The 23,244-nt window shown below is 30.0% G+C and overlaps 1 protein-coding gene across 1 annotated transcript in view; it reads left to right on the top strand.

Annotated features, from left to right (window-relative positions):
- The first annotated feature begins 21,736 nt into the window (after positions 1-21,736).
- The window catches only part of LOC123298858 (glutamate receptor ionotropic, kainate 2), a 55,493-nt gene continuing 53,985 nt past the window's right edge, over positions 21,737-23,244 (top strand). The window contains exon 1 of the mRNA XM_044880953.1: positions 21,737-22,307. Coding sequence (XP_044736888.1) covers positions 21,737-22,307 — 571 coding nt within the window. The remainder of the gene's footprint in view (positions 22,308-23,244) is intronic.

The raw sequence follows: 23,244 nt of genomic DNA, 5'->3' as shown, positions 1-23,244 counted from the left end.
TTGTTGTCTCTTCATTTCATTATCATTATGATAAGAAAATTTATTATTAAAAAAAAGACAACAAAAAATGATTCCACAAAAGTTTATTTTTAATACAGTGTGATCAAAAAGTAGTTTACGTTGCTGACAATGTACGCTCTTCAGTTTCTTGAGAAGTAACCAAGACTAAAACTTAGTCACTGCATGCTTATTGATGTGTTTTTATTATGTTATATTTTAGTTTGAAAATATCTTTTGAGGAGGTAAAGCTTGGAAACATGCATCGCCATGTACCTTGGATCAACTGGTATAGTTTCAGAGAAAGATATCTTATAATTTTGGATATGCTCCCGAAATTCTTATTTTTGATGGTGTTTGATTTGAACTTTTCAATCCTTCTCTTACAGTTTTTCTACAACAGCGATTATATCACTTGCTAACGAGGCGCCACCAATTTCGGGTGGATACTTTTTGATACATGGATATGGTTCTTCTAGTTTTAATCTCCATAGTCTCGGGAGCGCTACAAATTTTTTGCGTTGAATCGATTACAATAGTCTATATAACACAAATTTATTTAATAATAAACTAAAAATTATCAAAAAAAAAATTTCATTCATTCATAATAATTCCACGTACAGTAGGTACTAATTTATACTTTGCATGGAAATAATTAATTCTTTATGAAAAGAAAAATAAAATGAAAAACATACTAGTAAATTATCCAACAAGAAACAACTCAAATAAAATGCACCACATCTATCACTTGAAAATGTAATATACCATACTTTCTGTACGGTTTTCCGTGCACCGACAAATATCTAATTGGCCATTAAATAAAACAACTTTGCTTGGTGCGTACAGCTGGTACTCTCTTAAGTTTGAAATAGTGAAAATAGTGACTATTCACTATTTGCTGGTGGGAAGTATATCATTATTTCAAATACTCTTATACTTCTAACTAGCAAATAATGAATCACTAAAAAATAGTGATTTGTTATACTTTTCACTATTTCTTTTTTAGAGAGTAATCTGAGTGCTACAAGTTTTGGTACTGGCATTGCAGGGAAAACAGTCTGGAAAGACAGTAGAGAGTACTTATCCCAAATAGGTAACAAAAATGTTTGTGTTTTTGTATGAAAATATATTTGTTAAAATAAACAGAAAATACAATATCCAGAAATATTTTTAACAAAAATGGTTTCAATTCACAGAAATTGAATATTGTTACAAAATATATTTCTGTATCGAAAAGCCGATATAATATAACGAAATATAAGCGGAAAAAATCCAATTTTGATACATTTTCATAGAAGCATAATAAATTAGTAAAATTCTGAAAAACAAAAATTTTTAATACATATAAGCATAGTCAACGATTGTCTTTCTACAGAACCAAATCTAATAGAATTAGTACATAGTATTCTTTTAAGGTTTTGTTGGCGCCGATACACGGTTTCGGGTGACATTGTGAAAGCTTTTCTACATATTATGCTAAGTTGTGTAGTATAGATCAAGCAATATTTCAATATTTGATAACCTACCAGCATTGTCGTGTAGTTTTTGGAGTGTCTTGTAGTCCGTATTTATTAGGGACCGTATTATCATACAAAGAAGTACCTAAATACACAAAATGTTTACGAAAACTCATTTTTAACAGATATTTCAAATATTTAACAATAAAAAATATTTAATAATTTATAGATCGTTTTACTAATAACTTCTTCATTTCGAAAATTACCACACTTTTATTCATTCCTTTTCTAATAGGTCTAGGATCAAGCGTAGTATTTGACAGTCAATTCAGAAAATCTGTAAATTAAAATAGTTTATGGTTAAGCTCTCTCCACACTCGAAGATTCGCACGAAATCGGGAAAAGAATGAGATTGTATACTTGATACTTGTGACGTCTCGCCTTTCCTCTGTTCGCCTTCGCTAATAAAGTTGTTTTTTCAACTCGAGTCAAAGACTAAACAAGATACCCAGACTAGTACAGGCGAGCTTCATTTCCAAAATTTCGTGATTACTTGTGTAGTTGAGTATTATAGTAGCAGCTATTGCCACTTCGATGTCAGCCTTAGAAATGATATACTTATTTCTACTGCGAAGTAAGATGAAAGTGCAATAGTGACTGCTTCACTTTCGCTAATTTCGTCGGGTATACTCAGCGAGTGTGTGGATGATGGGTAAGCTTAAAATCTATTGACCTTAATACCATTTTTAGAAAGATGTTTACTGTCCTATTTTTATTAGCTAATTACCCTTGTTATCCCTAGATAAGGTTGTATACATTTATAAATAGTTTATAGTACTACAACTGAAGGTTGTGAAGTATATTGCAGCCAAATTATCGAATCGTTTGAATATAGTAACTCTAGCATAGTTATAACAAATATACAGGGCCGTTCAAGCTATACTCTCACTAAGATTATGGTTAAACGGCTTGATATTAACATTATTTTCTTTCAGAAATAGGTGGAGATTTATTGGCTCTACATTTTACAATTATTTTCGTAATATACCGAGTGACCGGGAACTCGGAATGCATCAAAGTTGTAAAAAAAAGGAATATCTTGTTGATTATATCATTTTTCACGGTCAAAATAAAGGTGTTTTTCATTAGGTTTTCTTCACTTGAACTTCATAGTTGTTGAAACATTTCTGAAATTATAGTAGCAATTTAAACATATAATTTCGTAAAGCTTATATCAGTTTCTCAAACCAAATTTAACTTGGAGTGTACAATCGACTGTGGGCCTTCGATTAACCTCTCATATGGACCTTCTTACAAACAAAGGTACTTATCAATGTTAATCAAGTAATTTATAAATGCTTTCAGAAAAAAAACATAAAACTTAAAACATAAGCTTCTTAGGTAATCAGCTTTTTACAATTTTTTTTTTTTTTGTTATAATTGTGGGCTATTTTAGACTTAGCAAAATCTACCTATGGGAAAAAAAAAGTCTTTTGGTTTCCTATCTTTGGTATGAGCAGTTTTATCTATGGCACTAAACGAACATAAGTGGGAAATTTAAACTTGTTCGATGGTTTTTTAGTATGAGATTTTGAAAGTGGACCATCTTTTCGCCCAAGGTAACTTAGGCTTCTTTACTAGGACTGATTTGACAGTTCAAATTCAACATAAACATGTATAGAATTTTAAAGTAGGTACTCTAAAGATGATATTTATAAGAATTATAAATAAATAATGAATGCGGTTTAAGCAATGAATACTTGAAAATGATTTCAGTTAATATAATCGCCTCAAGTATGTACAAAAGATCATTAAACATGTACATATAATTAAGAAAACTCTCTACAGGCTTATATCCTCCTCTTTTATTATAAGAATATATCTATATTGGTCTCTTTCTTCTAAAAATCATTCATTATATTTTGTTAGTTCATCATCATTTTAATGTTAAAGATATCTTCACATCATATAAAATTTAGTGATGGTTAAACAAAAATATAGAATAATTCGTTAAATAGAGTCACTTATTAAGTCAAACTCATTGATTTTATAGTTTTATATAGACTAAGCATCGCCTATCTTTCCGTACAGTGAGAAACGTGCCAACATCTGAGGTAATAGATAAAGTCAGCTAGGGATATTTACTTAAAAAAAAAATACATATATCAAAAAAATATAGAGACATTTATCAAAAAAATATACATTGGATATAGGGACATCTAAAACACATACATTGAATGTCAAATTTTCATATCACAAAATGTTTTACATAAAACATCGTGATTTCACTGAACTTGTTCGTTTTTTGGCTTAAAATAAAAACTTATCACGTATCACTTTACATTTTTTCTTACGAATCTACAATGGTTGGACCTAAGCAATTACCTCAGATGTTGTACGCTTAAAATCGTTTGACACTCAGTCTATATAACTCTAACTTCAATGGTCAAACTACATGCAGTTTTTTATTTGAAGAGGGGTGGAAATGTGCAAAACCTTATTATTATTTAACAAAAAAGTTGGGTAAAAAAGTAGGAGGGCTTTTATGTTGACCATGAAGTGTTGAAAATGCCGTCGCGGTTTTGATGACTGAGAAAACAGCTACAGTGGCTAAACAGCTACAGCCGAAAGGAGCTTTTTTGACGCGTTCAGAACTTGTGATCAAATTTCTCATCACGCAACTAAAGCTTACCGAACGGTTGCCGAACGAGCGCTGACGGGTTAACCAAATGAGATCGCATTTCCTTTAAATAAATGAAATTGTTTCCAAAAACAATATCAGGAAAAATAAAATTTTTTAGAATTTAATAACTTTTGAGTTTACTTACACCCATCACTAATAAATAGTACTCGTAAAATCTGAAGCCCAACGAATATAAGTGATTATGTTTTCATATAAAGATAGGCAGGTTCATAATAAATGCCATCGCATTCTAATACACTAAATAAACAAACCATACACTAAATTTTTTTTATTTATAAAAAAAACCAGGTCAAAACGACTTTTTAGAGAAATATGAATATTTAAATTTGATACCTCCATATATTCATAATAAAATAAGGGCAATATTTTCCTTCCGAAAATTCCATGATGGATGACTTTTTAATTGAATATTTACGTTTTAAGGTCAATATTTTTCGCCATTGTCCGGCAATTATTCAAATTTTGCACATTTAAATTCGTAATAGGGGGAGGAAATGATATTTTAGGGTGAAGTTGCATTAAAGTTTAAAAAAACTATTTAAAAATATTTCTAAGAATTACGAAATTTTGACTAAATTTAACATACCTTTCATATATTACATGTATAAATAAATATGCAGAGTTTAATAAACCTCAAACTCTTTCCCAAGACTTGCGCTTATATTTTCGAACAACTAAACAAATATAATAAATCAATTGAAAGAATTTTTCATAATATGAAAAACTAAGTACCTAGTGCCAACTTTTTCATACCACGCGAGTCAACAACAAATTTACAAAAGTATGTATAAATATTTTTTTCTTATTTTCTTTACATAATTTTTAATATTCCATTTATTTTAAATTCCTGATAAAAACATTATTCAAATTCACCACGAAAATCAAAATGAAACTAATGGAGATGATATTTGTAAAAAGGAAAAGAACTCCGAAACATTGGGTACATAAAAATGGCTTTCTGTGAAACTTTTTCTAACCCCTCTTTAATGTTCTTCCGATCATTCTGATCAAAAGCTCTCACGACCACAAAAATTTTTAAGGGGTAGTTTCGAGCTACAAGTGATCAAAGCTACACATGCTTTATAGTTATTACGTAGCCCGAAAATTACTTGTAAAAAAAATTCGTGGCTGTGAAAGCTTTTGATCGGAACGAAACTTTTGATGCACCCCAAGAACATTTTGGGTGCGATTTGAAAAATTTTCACATAGAGCCATTTTCCTACTCATACACTAAAACTACAATATTTTCGTAGCTTTGATCGCTCGGAGCTCGAAAACTACTTGTTAAAAAATTTTGGGAACCGTGAGAGTTTTTGATCAGAATGATCCAAAGAAAATTTTAGGATAGGTTAAACAAATTTTCACAGAAGGCCATTTTCCATATAATATTGCAAATTTAACTTATTATCATCCGAGAGCCATTTACAATTTTAAAACTCATTTATTGTTAGGACTGGAAAAATTAAACCTTATCAGGGAATTATTGGTCTGTATACTGAAGAACATACGAACCACTTTTTTTCCTCTTTTTCCAAGTTTTTTATTGTAAAATATTGATAATGAAAATTTCTTTGCTTAGTAATTTCAATTATTACGATGCATTTTAACATTTTTCATTTCATTTAAATATGTTTTTTTTTTTTTAAGTTTGAATCATTGAACTAAAAAGGATAAGAAGAATGATTAACAAAAACATCTGAATTAAAATAAGTTATAGCAGATATTATTACATATGAAAATAACAAATTTATTACCTATAACTTTTTATTGAATACTTGTGGGACGTTTAAAAAATTTCATCAAATTTATCCCTTACAATAAAAAATAAACTCAGATGGTTCGTAAGCCTCGAGCCATTATTTTAAACATTCCTATATTGTTTGTATATTTATTTCATGAGGTGGCAATTTCAATCATAAAGCTGGCAGCGTTCTTGAGAGTTTATTTAAGACCACTGAATTTCGGTTATTTGAACTATGTTCCTTATCGCACGTTTCGCGGATGGAAGATAAAGCTTGTTTTATAGGTAACTCATAACTCACAAGGCTATCAGGTCGAGACCCACTCATGTCAATAGATTCTTTTTTATTATTATTATTATTATTATACTGGGTTTCTAACATCTAGGTCATTCAATAGATTTTTTTTTATATTTTACTTTTGATTCTGATCTATGGTAACTTCTGATCAATAATCATAGATGGCCATTGGCATAAAATTTGATAAACATCTTTTGTTTTGATTACTGTGAATAGTAATTTTGGTTTTTATGGGTTAGTTTTTATTTCCTTATTGAACCTTGGTAGGAATAAACAATATTTTGCATCTGAGAGTGAAATCGTTAGTTAACGTGTGTAGTTCACCTCTGCCTATTTTCAATAAGAAAATAATAACCAAAATCCATCCATATTAAAATCAATTTTTTCGTGACGTTGCCAGCGCTTATACCATGCCAATATGTCAATAATACAAATGTATATTAATAAAATATCATCTTTTTATCAATTTTCAGTAAACAGTTGTTTAACACCCCCATTATATTGTAACTTGACTCCTACACTTTCCATGTTATTCGTATGTTATTTCTTTTAAAATTTAGGGAATTTACTAAAATATCACCTACATAAGCAGGTTCATACACGAGCTTTACGAAGGTACTTATGTCCAGACAGCAATCTGGAACTTAAAAAAGATATTATAGTTTAAAAAATCTAAAAAACATGCATTATTGCACTAAAAAGTGGATGTAACAAAACGTGGTGTGCTGTATACATTTAATTTTTAAATTACAGACATCGATCATCCCACGCTTTGAACTACACATTTAAATTTAAATTAGTTTCACTTTTTAGTGCAATGAAACGTGTTTTTTTTTTTAAATTTTTTTATCTTTAATTAATTTTTTTATTTTTTAATATTGTTCAGTTAAAAATTGTGTACTCTTTGGATAACAAAATAAAATTTAACGACCTTCTGTATGCAAAGCGAATACCATAGTCACTACCCCATCTGGTCGTTGAAACTACTACACGAATTTCGAGATAGTAATATTTAATTAATAAAGATAAGATTATTGAGCCTTGTATTCCTGGTCAGGATACTAGGATAAAATTATTAATTTGCGAGCTTTTTGATCGTTCCCGATGTTTTTAAATACTGTGTAGATGATATTATATGTATATACATATTCGATATGTCAGAACCAGTATATATGTTTGATCACAAATAGGTAATATAACCCTATTTACATTTAAATCGAATCAAAAATAATGTATGTTTCTACATATAATATATTTTCGATAACACCTGGACGCCATACAGTGTCATCCAAAAAATTGATGGCACTCATTATTTGGCGTAGTTTTCTTAGTAACAGCAAGTGTAGGTACTATTTCATAACTCTACTTAATATTTTATTTCAATTCCAATAGGTAAAACTTGAGAGTGCAAAAAAGTGCACATGAGTTATATCTCGTGAAATATTCATCGACTTCATCATCCCTCGAATAATCTATCTTGCAAATCTTTTTGAAAGGTTGGTTCTATGTTCTTTTCGTTGTAATTTAATTTATTTTTAATTTTTTTATAAATAAAAATTATAAAAATTTTTTGGACATGGATGAGTTTTGACCTGACAATCTTCCACTTAAAGAGCGGGCACCGCAATCATAAGACCATGGTCTGATTGATAATACTATTTATATTTCAAGATAATAAACTATAATATAAATTGTCGGACGGTGGATTGTAGAACTTTTAGAACCGAAGACAACTTGAAATATTTTCCAATTTTCGTTTTTATTTAACAAGAAATTATGAATGAACCAGAGTGAGAAATGTATCAGAGTAGGGACATCTACCAAAATAGAATCAATAGACATTTTTTTGTAGAGCAGGAATAGTTACCTTTTAATTAAGAAGAATCGCCTAAAGGTTCAGTGATTGTTTTCTATTTTTGTAGATGACACAGTATGGGTGTATACATTTAAATCAATCTACTATGTATGCATGTTATCAGGGAAAAAAGTACCATTTTAGTTTTATACAAAATGAAATAATTTATTGATAATATGGAGCACATGCAAAGAATAAATTTAATCGTTGCTGAAAGCATTACTTCGAAACGAGCTAGTTTCTAGGTAAATTCACGAGTCCTTGTTTTTTATAGTAAGAAATGTCTACTATATGATTTAAATTTATAGGCATACACCATTAATGATCTAATGAGAAATTGTAATAAAATTTAGTTTCTGCTTTACTTTTAAATATTTCAAACTAAGTAAACTTAATTATTAATATAGAAATTCAAAATTTTTAAACTATTCTATCGGTTTTCTATATGGTTCAAAAAGTAATCTTTTAAGTTCTTACATTTTAAAAATCGTAAATGTATAATTTCAATTCTCTTTAATTAAGATTACTAGACAAGATATTTGTCAATATTTAGTTTACGCTGTAAGTATGTATCGTATCAAAAATCATCAATTATAATCTAGAGACCATTATGTAAATAAATATCGTATACATGATTAAAAGTAAACAAAAACAAAAAGTAACATAATTTTAACTTTCTTTTTTCATTGATTCTTATGTTTTAATTTTAGAGCTGGTAGAAGTGTAGAAACACACGAAACGTCGTTAGTTAACTATAGCTAAATAAAAATATTATCCACTAAAACTGTTAAATTTGTCTGTTATTTTAAGAATATATTTCAATACAAATTTTTCTCATATCGAATACCTATCTCTTATAGGTAATAAATGGTATTCCCAAGTTAAAATATGTATAAAAATGAAATTAGCTTTCTGTCATTTTGTTATATATTTAGACAAAGAACCTTATTTCCTTTTTATACCTATGTAAATATAAATAAAACAGGCTTAATTTGCATTTCTAAATATAATATAAACTACAAAAATACCTATATTTGCTCTTATATTTTTCGATAAACAATGTATCAATTTCTATATACTCATAAAGGGAGTAACTTTATATGGTATCGCTGCCAAATAGCGGGAAAAAAACAGTATAGGCAATGTACATTATTTTTTTAATATTAACACTCTTAAAAAAGGCATGCACAGCCAACAAAATCAAAAATTATTGGATGGGATCAAAATTACCCCATCCACCAAGTTTCATCAAATTCCCAAACAAAATTTTATTTTACGATTTTCTTGATTTTTTCAAAGGAGTACTAACCCCTTGATTAATTGCAAAAAATCGTGACCCTTTTTTATCTCCAATTTCTATAAAAATTAGTATATAACGTAGTTTTGACCCAAAAAGCACAAAATTGGTTGCATTTGATGACTGGTCGAATACTTGATTGTGATTTACCCAATAGTTGTGATTTACTCAATAAAATACTACCAGGTATTCTTTTTAGAATCTTATTTCCTTTAGAATAAAGAAAGTTACGTAAACAAAATAATCGTTGTTATATTTAATCGTCGGTAGAATAATTTCAGTTGGTTTAATACGATTCTCAAAAGTGAGAGAACATTCCGTTTGCCCTAAAGAAAAAGATGTACAATTTTCAAAATTATTACGTCAATATTAAAGAAAATTTTGAAATATTATGACTCGCATACAAAACATTTTAGTATTACAATCAAAAAGATAGAGAAAATTTTATTTATTGCGGTATATCATCGTTAAAATTGTATTGCATACATGTTTCGAACAATATAAACTTTTATCAAACAAAAATTCTTAAAGTACGTATACGTACTTGAAAGAGAAATGGTACTGATTGTGTAAAAAATGAGTTTCCTTACATTTTACTGATCTCTAATCCGAAGGCCATGTGCTTCCAACATGTTCCATTCGAGTTTGGTCTCTTTTTTATTAACAACATAAATATCTTGAAGACTAACACACATCCTTTATGGCTAATTTCAATTTAAACTTTCAATTTCAAACTCATGTAACACTTAAATATTTTAGAGAGGAAAGAGTCAGAAATCATCAGAAACAAAACGTGAGGTCTAATAACAAGATCTATAAAACATTAGGTCTAAACTAACAAGATTTTATTTAGTCTCACCAGTCCATTGCTATTAATCAAATCTTAGTCAATTTGACCCACTATCCGGGTTCCGATTTTCCTGAAATTTTGCATGCATACGGAAATTGGATAACAATGTATTTCTATGGTAAATATGATCTGATTTTCACATCGCTGCCTCCATATTTAGTATAAAACAAGTGAAAACTAACAATTGACTGAGTTAATTGTTGAAATACCATTCATAGTCAGTGTTGATTTCTTTATCACATTACACATACAAACATGTGACACATACATAACTAATAAAGTATAGTACATATGTAAATAACTTTATAGGTTTCTGCATTACCGACCGACATTTAGTGTATAGTTTGTACACATATTATAAAATTTCCGCCTAATTGGCGCCCTCACGGGTAAACAGTGATGTTTACGAAAAAATGTTTGAAACAAAAGTTGTTTAATTTTTGATAAGGAACATTTTTTACATTTAAACTTTTGTTCTATCTCTAACGGTTTATAAGATGGGTCCTACGGACCCAAGACCCAATTGACCTATGATGCTCATTTACGAACTTGACCTCACTTTTTACGTCCTGAGTACGCTGTAAAAATTTCAGCTCGATATCTTTTTTCGTTTTTGAGTTATCGCGTCCACAGACGGACGGACGGACGGACGGACAACCGGAAATGGACTAATTAGGTGATTCTATGAACACCTATGACAAAATTTTTTTCCTAGCATCATTATTTTTAAGCGTTACAAACTTGGGACTAAACTTAATATACTATGTATATTTCATATATGCATGGTATAAAAAGAGAGGTGTGGTGGATCACCCGGTAGAAACTATTTTAACTACGTACATTACAAATTGATAGATTGTAAAATATTTTTGCATATTCTCATTATTAATGGCAAGCTGAATCGATTAGAATTTGGGGTCGTTTGGGACTTTGGTCAACTAAAGGTCAGCTTGGATGGACTCATTGTGGACTTTCTTGGATTTCTTTTTCTATTTCTGCAAGAAAAGTTTCGTCATAAAAATTTATCAGAAGAGGAACAATTTTTTTTTTTATACACAAGTTGTAAACAGTAATGCAGGGGATTCAAAATGGTCTTTAAAAGTTTAGCTTCTCCACCACAAAATCATTCAGAAAGTATACACACACCATCAGTACTGAAAGTCTTTAACTCTTTTGTTGCACACAAAAACATAAATCCAAACGTAGAATGAGAATGAATGTAGACACAAGTTTTAGTATATATAGAGAAGTGTGTTTACTTTCAAATTCCTCATGGGATTTGTTTGTTATATATATATATATATATATATATATAAAACATTGTTGTGCCCATTTTACCACTAAACAACATTGGTCTTTCATTGGTTTTATTGAGTGGGACGACGATTGTTATAACACGCTACTCGTATTTACAGACATATATAGGGCTGTATTCAAAACGATTCTTAAGCTTTGAATTCAGGGTTATGGACTTGGTACTGACACACACACACGGATGCAACTTTCGGTTATGCACTGTATGCACCTATGTCTTTAATCCATAAAATGGATCGAGACTTTTATCTGGATGATACTAACGTAAAATTGTTAGAATTATTCCAAAAACAATTCTATACTATTCTGACGGTTTTCATTCACGTCTATAACTAAGCGCGAAGGGAAAAAAACCAGTAAAATACGTTTTATATGATAGGTTGATTAAGTATATTCATTAAGGACCTATGCAAGGCTTGGATAATACTAAAAAAAATCACAAATATTCCTAGATCACCGGGCTTTTATTACTATTTGATCATTCAAAGTTGGCTGAAAACATGATGAATCATATAGATTATCCTTTTCAATTGGATATTTCTATATCAAAAAATCTAGAGTGTGGTAAAAAAACTATCTAAAATATTAAGACAATCTTGTAGTTTATAAAAATACCATCAAAATATAAGGTTGCCAATGATATAAAAACAAAATTTTAATTTAATTATGAGTTCATCGAAGATCCATCATTTGATGAACAGAGACGACTATAGTTAGAGTATTGACGATTGAAGAGCGATATCTATATTATCAAACTTATAAGCATCACTTGCACATAATATATTATATATTTTTGTAGTTGCGTGGTATTATAAAGCCAAAAATAACTCATTACTTAACTACAAAACATGTATTTGGTTTATATGTATGTACCGTCCAATAAAAGAAAACTTTTTTTACAATACTGTAGGTTTAATAGTTTGCATTTCTTGGGTACAATAGTGTATGCATTTCTTAGGAAATATAGTGGAAAAAGCGAGGTCTTGATACCAGAAAATTGGTTTTTCTGATGTTTTAAATGATTATCAAAACGTTGCTTAAAAGTCGCTATTATTTAACAATTTCAAAAAAAAAAATTTTTATCATCAATTATCATAACTAGAAGTAGTTATTTAAGCTACTTTATTAATAATAATATACCTTTGTGAATACCGCTCAGAAGATTCCTAGCTGGTTCCTGGTATTTAGGATATATCTGTATGTATGGATGGCGGTTGGAACTATAACATTATATGAAACAAAATGTTATTAACACAATCCCTAGAGTATTTTAACTTTATTCTTGTTCATCTCTGAACGACGCAACCATAGTGTACCATCATCATCATCATTGGCGACGTGAGCAGACATTGACACGTGTTTGAATTTTATTTAAAACTTACTTTTTTATATACAGGGAGCTTGTTAAATTTAAATTGACTTGAAATTGTTATGTTAGCGAATTGCACGAGATTGTTCTACGCTTCTTTTAATGGAAAACATTAGCACATTATTTCCTTGATTTATTTATCAAAATCGAAAATTTTGTATACCGTTGTGTTTTAAACACTTCTGACCTCAACGATAACTATAACAATTATTACAAGAACTGTGGTGGCGGTGTGTCACCGCATCGAACTCTCATAACGAAGGTCGCGTGTTCAAATCTGACTCAATACAGATAACTTTTTTCAAATTTTATTTTACACCGTCATTATTAAGAACAATGCTTGCGTCGATCTTCAATCTATTTCAAATGGGCAGACCCAATGAAAATGGTCCTTCTCATTCTACGAAAACAAATGGGCGTAGCGTGCAGAGCATTGCAAATCCACTCCATTAGTGAACAATCAATTGACGTGATCGCCACGTTCAATTAATTATCCATCGTCAGTAATCAATATCATCTTTGTGGTTATTCATCGAATTATCGCTCAACAAAATCGTTAATGAAACAGTGTATTGCAATATTTTTACGTTTTGCTGTGAACATTATTCACTGAACTTCACGGATCTATCACAATTTCTTAGTGCGATTTTTTCCATTCAGTATATATTTATATGAATATACTTATCTCTGTCGAGTTTATAAATATTACACAAAGGAATCTAATTGTTACGTGACGACGCCGAGTATGCACGTAAGTTTTTACACCGTTCAAATAATATAAACTACATATAAAAACTTGTTGGATAGATATACACTTATACACGTAAAAATATCTACGGTAGGTAAAACTTTTCATGCGGGAAAATACATTTCAATATTTTAATTTAGAAAATAGAATAATTAATTCTTGGAATATAATTATATTTAATAGTGAGTTACTTAATCAAATAACAAGTTAACTGAAAAAATAAATTATGAATTTATAGGGATTTTCGTAAAATTTAAAAAAATACTGCGTTACAAGAGAAATTCGTTTGCAGTTTTTGACCCGATGTACTGTTAGTGATAAAGAGATTTGTAAATTAATAAAAAACTAGTGAAAATAAACAATAGACTGAGTTAATTTTTGAAATACCTTATACAGAGAGTGTTAAATATCAGTGCTTATATTGTTTCTGGTTTTAAAAAACAAAAGGATTCATGTAGGATTAAATAGCGGTCATTTTATAGCAGTCAAAATTTTCCAGAAATGTTCTTTCGTTACTTGAAAATTGACTTTTTTAACCCGCTAAATATTATCAGATAAGTTTCAGATGAAATTGGAATCAAAAGATTCACTATTTGAAGCTACCTACAAATTTTCAAATCGTTTATAGTTTTTGAGAAAATACAGACTGAACTTTTACCCTAATTTGATCCATCACGTAAAAACAAAAATTTTTACGACAAAATATTTAAAACAAACTTTTTTTTTTAAATGAGAATATCATAGGGTATAAAAGTCAAGTAGATTTGGATAAAAATCATATCCTTGGCTAATATTGGTCTAAAAAATACAAAAGTTTGATTGATTGGTCTTATCTTAGAGCCAATTTTTAAGTAAATACGTCAAAAACTTGCCACTCAATGGCAGAATTAACTAGATTTTCGGGTCTTTGAATTTTGAAGAGTAATTATAATAGAAAAAACAAAAAATGCCTTATCTTTTGAAGTAGATGAGTATTTTTCGAGATATTTTCAATATCGCCTCGAAATAAAAGCTTGTCGAGCAGGATTTTAGGTAGTAGCAGGTTTCCTAGAGTAATTATTTGACCAAAAACATCAAAATCGGATCCCTTTGACGATAAGACATTTCTCTAAGAAGAAATTTCTAGTTCCGTGCTTATATCGTTATTAATAAAATGTGTCATATTGTACATTTAAATAAATTCATTAAAAGTTATTTATGAAGTATAAATTTTTTATATATTTAAATAAAATCATAATTAAACATTTATTATTAACTTATTTGATACGTTTTGTTTTATTAATTAATAATTATGACTATTTTTGTTTCATTTTCAATGTTAATGAATTTAATTTCTCTGTATTTATTATATATTTTGTTTGAAATAAAATGTTTTTTGTATTTGAAAATAATTTGATTAAAATTATTATACGAATAAAATACGAATAAATATTATTTAACTTCAGATCTTAAGTTAACCGGCGATGTAAGTTTATTTTTTCTTACACATTCAATTTACATTTTCAATATTACGAAAATTGTAACATCTTGTTTTAAACTTTATTTATTATACGTTCAAACTTTTTATTATACTCACATATAAGAAATTCTTAACATTTGGTTTACGGTAATGGAAAAAACGATCAAAAAGTTACATATTATACGCAGTTTAGATTAAATTTTTCCCTAAAACCTTTCCTTAAAAGTTAACTAAGGTCCGTACTTATAAAGGTGAAAATATCGTAAACGTGAGTAAAAATTTTTCTTTTTTGTTTATTCACTTTTACGACTGCAAGGTTTCGAAGATGGACCAATAGTTGAACTATACAAATATTTTCTCAACTCTCAAAACATCTCTATGGATCTCTACTACCTATTAAAAATTAAAGTAGGAATAAAATCAATTGGCTATGATCAAAGTTTCCTGGGTATCGAATACAATAAGGGTTACCTTAACGTGGACACTGAAATACTGTGGAGTAAACAATGAAACGGTATATGAAATTATCCCTGAAAGGGCCTCACTCTCGTACCCGAAGCGGAAACCAAATCTAGCAATTCCAAGAAAGTAGTTCACCATCATTCCGAAGGATTGGATTGCGCAACTGACAGAAAATAAAAGAATATAACGGATTTTACGCAAGCTGACCAAAATATTTTGGGTGGAGTTTCTTAAGGTAAATCTGGCTTATTGGTAAAAAAGGAAAGGCATAAACCTACTATTTGAAGTACTTTATTGTCAGTGTAGGAACAAAAGATATTTATCCTTCATGGGGCTGAAGTCCTTTCCAATCTACAGAATATTATTACATGCCAGAGTGTTTCATCCCAATCAAAATAAATCGCAATTTCCCGCGGAGTAAATAGCGTGAAAGCACCTAAATTGGCATGGTCTTACATTAGAAAAGTATGATTATCACAAAAATCTATAAAAAGGAACCAGTTTTGATAGAGTATAGAGCAGACTTGTGGTTTAGGTCTTTTCAGGTTTAGGCCTTTTTATACATAATAAACGGCGGTCATCAGTTGCAACGCCGTATAGAAATTGCTCACCTGATTGCAGATGTATCCCGTTTAAATTATATCTTGTATCATCCAGCAACAAACTAAATTTCGTTTAGGCAACGTAATCTACTATTAACAGAGTGATGGTACATCAGAAGGACCAACTTGCGACTTCTGCTTCCCTTCACTAATACTGCTATAATTGCAAGGTGGGTGAAAGTTTTGATCTTGAAAATTAATTTTTAATATCCTTAAATTCCAAAAATTCTTTTTATCGAATTTTAAGGAAAATAAGCTATAACAAATATCCACCCAGAACAGTCATTTGAGGTACACAATAAATTAAATTCCTTAGGAATTATTAAATTAATTCCTATTGATTGCTATTTAATAAAGCAATAAAAAATTGCACAGTTAAATAATAAATTTATTATGTTTTTTATTTGAATAGTAAATCCAGCTTACCCTATGGAATATATCCTTTAGTTAGACTATTCCCTAAGTTCTTATGAGTAAATACTTTAACATTTGTGCAATAAACATTTCAATTTTGTTTACCGCACACATATATATATAGAACACAGTATATTGTTGTACACAATTTGTTCGAGAAAATCGAAAAACATCATAAAATTTAATTTAAACTTGAATAAAAATATATTGTTGACATTTTTCCAAAGGTTAAAATCATTGTTGTACGGTATATGTATACAAGTAAGAAATTATTGTTATTGTCTTGTGAATTTCTTAAATAAATAAAGTATTATTACGGAGGGTATAAAAAAAGAAAGCCAAAAAGAAACATAAAACACGAGACCAAACATAATAAACAATTGAGGAAAATCAAAAAATAAAGCTAAAAAAATTTCTAATATGGGAATTATATGACTTCCTTGTATGATTATATTAACTAGTCAAAATTTATTTAGGATCACAAGAATAGCGGAATAAAATATTTCAGTGGTTCAACTTAAACAGTGCTACAGTGAACATATAGTTAGTTATTGTTGTGACTATTAAACAAAAAATTAAAATATTCAATTAATACAAGTTCAAATTTATTATATAAGTGACAAACAACTACCTATTTACTAAAATTACAATATTGTAAAATATTTGTCTACTCACCTTGAGTGAGTAGATCAAAACAACAGTAAAATTATTGTTAAAAACATACATGAAATAACAACTTAAATTAATTTCAATTTATTTAAATACATCATATTCTAATAATCCATATACCATAAAACATACTCAAAATGCATTCATCAAACACATACACTTCTCAAACACAAACTCAAAACACTATATTAAACACATCATCATACTCAAACATATTAAAAACAGAAAACTTTCCAACAAAACATCATGCATTAATAATTACAAAAATTGATGAGCTAGAATTCACTGATCATATTTTGGCATCACAAAATATAATAGATTTAAAACAAATAACAGATGCATACCCAATGAGTTATGGACGTATATGTATTTACCTCAAAACAAAAGAACTGGCAAATAAAATCGCTGAATCTCATAAACAAATTACCATACACGGTCATCAAACAACCATAAGAAAACTTGTGACAACAACCAAAAGAATGATCATAAGCGTCCCAGCAAACATTCCAAATGAAATTTTGATACAAAATCTCACTAGCCACAAAATAAAAATTGCTTCACCCATAACCCGTCTAAAACTATCAAATCCAGCGCTCACTCACATAAACAGTGGTCGCAGACAAGTGTTTTATGAACCGGAAGATGACATCCCCATACCAGACTCATTTACAATTGAGTTTGAAAACGAAACCCACCGAATATTTATTAGTACCGAAAAATGTGAAGGCTGTAGTAGACATGGCCACACAAAAGATAGATGCAAATACATCAACAACACACCGACTGCAAATACTATAAATGAAGACAAACATAATAACTTAATGAACCATGTTATATCCAATGAAACACAAGCCCAAGCTAGAAAACGAACACTTACAGATACAAGTAGTCAAGAATCCGAAAACGAAATCAGTACCTCATCAAAAAATCCATCAAAAAAATTAAACAACGAACCCATACACAGTCATTTTCAAACAAACGAAAACGTTATCGACGAGAAGACAAACACTCAGGAAACAAATCAGGCAAAATCAAACTCCCAAGAAATTCAACAAAGCATAAACAGCCATGATACAACAATTACACAAGAACCAATAACACAAGTTCCAACAACAGACTCAACTACACAAGAAATTACAACACCTACACAGCAAAAACCAAAGTCATGTATCCCAAAACAGCCTATTAATACCTCGAACGACCAAGACCCAAAAAATAAAACTATTACTAAACGCCCTAAACCAGACACACAAAATTTTGATGATCTAGATAAATTACAAAACTCAGCGGATTTTAACTCAGATAATTACATTCTGAGCATCCAAGAACTAAAACAATTTCTAACCGCTACACAGGAAACGGATGATCTAATCAAATTAGGTTTAAAATTTACTACCAAAATAGAAGACCTAATAGACATGCTACGATTCATTCACAAATCGGTAGACAGAGGTATGAAATTAAAAATTACAAAAATTATAAAAGAAATGACGATCCAACTACAAAATCATTATTTGAATACATCCTCTATAGACATTACAGAAGAAGAAGATAACTAAAGTTGCAATGGCTCTTATACAGTGGAATTGTAATGGATTTTTTCAACATATCGAAGAAATACAAATATTAATACAAACACTAGATCCAGTCATTATATGTATCCAAGAAACCCACCTTAAGTCCGAACAAATAGTTTACTTAAAAAACTACAAAATTTACCGAAGTGACTTTATAGATGGTCGCAAAGCGTCAGGAGGCGTACTTACAGCAATCAAGGCGGGATATTTCTCCGAGGAAGTAACTATAGATTCGGACTTGCAAACAATAATCACTAAAATAAAACTCGATAATAACAGAACATGGTTCATTTGTAATCTCTACATACCAACAAATTTTCAAAAGGAATCATTAGAAGCACTAATAGACAACTTGCCAACACCACGCATCATCTTGGGTGATTTTAATGCCCATAACCAAATGTGGGGCTCAAATTACACAGACACAAAGGGCAGAATAGTAGAACAGTTATATCTAAAATACAATGATGTCATTCTTTTGAATAATGGACAATCCACTCATTTATCCTTATCCTACGGTACACAATCCGCAATTGATCTCAGCTTTTGTAGTAGAGACATAGTTGCAGATCTAAGTTGGGATGTCTATTATGACCTATGTGGAAGTGACCATTATCCAATAATAATCGATCTAAATCTGTCACAAAAAACCTACAAACGACCTAAGCGCTGGGTAACAGAAAAAGCTGATTGGATCAAATTTCAAGAACTCACCCACATAAAAAGTTTCTTCTCGTTAGCTACATCTAACATAAATGACGTTATAATACACTTCAACTGCATTATTTTGAACGCCGCTTCTGCTTGTGTACCCCAAACATCCGGAGTAATCAAAACATCCTGTGCTCCCTGGTGGTGTAAAGACATTAAAACTGCTATTCAAGACAGGAAAAAAGCGCTAAAAAAATACAACAAATCCCAAAAACTAGAAGATTTCATTCACTTTAAAAAAATGAGAGCAAAGGCACGAAATCTCATCCGAACGAAAAAGAAAGAATCGTGGACTGATTTCATAAAATCAATTAATACTAACACTCCTCTTCAAAAAGTTTGGGATTCAATTAAAAAACTTAACAGGAAACAGACAACTCCTATAAATCAAATTATAGACAACAACATACTTATACAAAACCCTATAGAAATAGCACACTGCTTCAACAAATATTATGCTGACACATGTAGCACAAACAATTACGATCCAGATTTTATTCACATAAAAAAACAACAGGAAAACAATTTTACAATTCCAAATAGCCACAACAAAGAGGAATACAACTGTGATATAAGCTACGAAGAACTTGAAGAAGCAATATCAAAGCAAAAAAATTCAACTCCAGGACCAGATAACATTCACCCGGAATTTATTAAAAATATGCACGAAACAGCAAAAAAATATTTATTGGATATTTTTCAATTTATTTGGAAAGAACACATCTTTCCTGCTGAATGGCAAAAAGCAGTTATAATCCCAATAATCAAACCAGCAAAAAGTAAATTCGAAATCAGTAGCTACCGTCCAATCTCATTAACGAGTTGTCTGTGCAAAGTATTAGAAAGAATCATTGACTCTCGATTAAAATGGATAATTGACAAACAGAGCATTATACACGATGCACAATCAGGTTTCAGATCAAATCGATCAACAATTGACAATCTAATAAGATTAGAAACAGAAATTTGCACGGCGTTCCAAACTAACGAATCAGTTATAACCATCTTTTTCGATATAAATAAGGCCTTTGATATGACTTGGCGTTTCAAAAGTCTGATGGAATTGGCTACTAATGGAATAAAAGGCAATATAATGTTCTTTTTGTCAAATTTTCTAACAAATCGCAAAATATCCACCAGAATTAATGATTACACATCGCCTTTTCTAACACAAGAAAATGGTCTTCCCCAGGGTACCATCCTAAGCCCAACACTCTTTTCATTATCCATTAATAATATCATCAGTAAATTTCCCAAACCAGTAAAATGCTACCTTTATGCGGATGACTTAGCAATTTCAATACGCACAAATTGCTTGGAATTTGGAAAAAATATCTTAAAGCGAACACTGCAACAGTTACAAAATTGGACACACGAAAATGGACTGAAATTTTCAGCAGATAAAACAAAATCAATAATTTTTACGCAAAAAAGAAAAATCCCAACTATGGAACTCGAAATTTATAACCAACCACTAAATTTTGTCAAAACCCATAAATTTCTTGGCCTGGTTTTTGACCATCGACTAACTTGGTTACCACACATTAAGTACCTTAAAGCTGCTTGTATTAAAACAATAAACATACTTAGAGCAGTCAATAATAAAAATAGCGGAGCTAATAGAACGAATCTAATTATGATTTATCGAAGCTTGATACGATCGAAACTGGACTACGCAAGTATTGTCTACTCCTCCGCAAAGAACAATACCTTACAAATCTTGGACACCATCCATAACACGGGACTTCGGATAGCTACAGGAGCTCATAGAACATGTCCTATAACATCTCTATTGGTTGAAGTCAATGAGCAGTCACTTCAAGACAGAAGACAATTCTTGCTGTTAAAATACTTTCTAAAAACAAATGGAATCGAAAATCATCCAATCAAAAAATTGTTTAATGAAACTCAAATGAGCACATTCACAATAAAAACAAATTGCCCCAAGCCTTACCCCGCTAGAACCAAAATTGCATTAGCACAAGAAAAAATCAAAATTTACCCAAATTTCGATAAAGAAATACATCTAACACCAAGATGGCAATATAAAAAAATAAATATAAAGACAGATTTAACTGAGCTTAACAAAAAAATAACTCCTCCGCAGATATATAAACAAATGTTTCAACAAATATCCCATGAATTACAAGATCATATTCAAATTTTTACGGACGGCTCAAAAACCGATAGCTCTGTGGGGTGCGCATTCAAAATGGGAGCAACAGAGAAATTATATAAACTTCCAAATATATGCAGCATCTATACTGCAGAACAAGTGGCCATTTTGAAAGCCTTGCATCATATTCGAGACCTACCATCAAACAAATTTTTAATTTGCTCCGACTCACAGAGTGTAATTAAAAGCCTCAACACCAACACCAACAACGAAATCCAAGAATACACTAAAACATTAACACGCAAATTGATTGATACTGGGCATAATATCTGTTTCTTATGGATCCCAGGTCACATAGGCATATTACAAAACGAATTAGTCGATAAATTAGCAAATAAAGCCCGTATTGATGGAGAACCTATACATAGAGCTGCGACCATAGATAACATAAATAATGTCAAAGATATACTTCGAGCAAAATGGCAAAACAAATGGCAGCGTAGTACAGATAAACTGAAACCAATAAAATCAACAATTACCGAATGGCATACATCAACTAGAGCATCAAGAAGAGAAGAAGTGGTTCTGGCTAGATTACGAACAGGCCACACAAATCTCACACACAACTACCTTCTTAAGAAACAAGAACCTCCCATATGTGACAAGTGTAAAATTAAACTTACTGTAAAACATATTCTAAGTGACTGTACTAAAACAAAAGTAAAATTTAAGTGCTATGGTGAAACAAACCTAAATATAAACCATTTACTCAGAGATAACGAGAATGCGACACAACTACTCTTTAAAGTTCTGAAAGACCTTAATCTTTACAATTTAATTTAACAAACCATTTACACCCTGTACAACTTACAATGAATACTTCAGACACTCGTGTTGATAGCCTTAGCAGCTAAACACAAAAAAAAAAAAAAAAAAAAATATTTCATTTGAAATCGACTAATCAAAAAATCGAGAGTATCTCTTTGAAAAAATCGAAAAAAGTTTTGGAATCCAAAAAGTATAAAAATCACATTAATTTAATGAATGGATGCAGAGTTTCTGAGGTATAGCAATATTTGGATCGATTTAAGTCCGTATCTCAAAAACTATTTGACCAGTCATCAAATGCACCCAATTTTTGCACTTTTTGGGTCAAAATTACCTTATATACTGAGAGATAAAAACAATTTATCGATTTTTTTGCAATTTTTTTTTTACCCCTTTGAAATAATCGAGAAATCGTAAAAAAAAATTTAGAATTTGATGTAACTTGGTGGTTGGGGTAATTTTGATCCAAAAAGTTTAAAAATCCGATCTATTTAATGATTGGATGCAGAGTTTCTGAGATATCGCAATATTTGGATCAATTTTAGTCAGTATCTCAAATACTATTCGACCAGTCATCAAATGCACCCGATTTTTTTAACTTTTTGGGTCAAAATTACCTTATATACTGAGTTTTATCAAAATTGGAGGTTTTTTAACTCAAAACTGAATCCTTTCGTGACCCCAATACTTCCTTCACTTTTGTACAAGGGAGTAAAAACTGTATACACAAGGACTAAAATATTTATATGATGTCTAAATAACAACAATAAACTAAA

The sequence above is a fragment of the Chrysoperla carnea genome, chromosome 4, assembly GCF_905475395.1.
Source record: "Chrysoperla carnea chromosome 4, inChrCarn1.1, whole genome shotgun sequence".
NCBI classification, from domain to species: Eukaryota; Metazoa; Arthropoda; class Insecta; order Neuroptera; family Chrysopidae; genus Chrysoperla; species Chrysoperla carnea.
The sequence above is the reverse complement of the archived record's forward strand: the minus strand, read 5'-3'. Positions and strand labels throughout refer to the sequence as shown.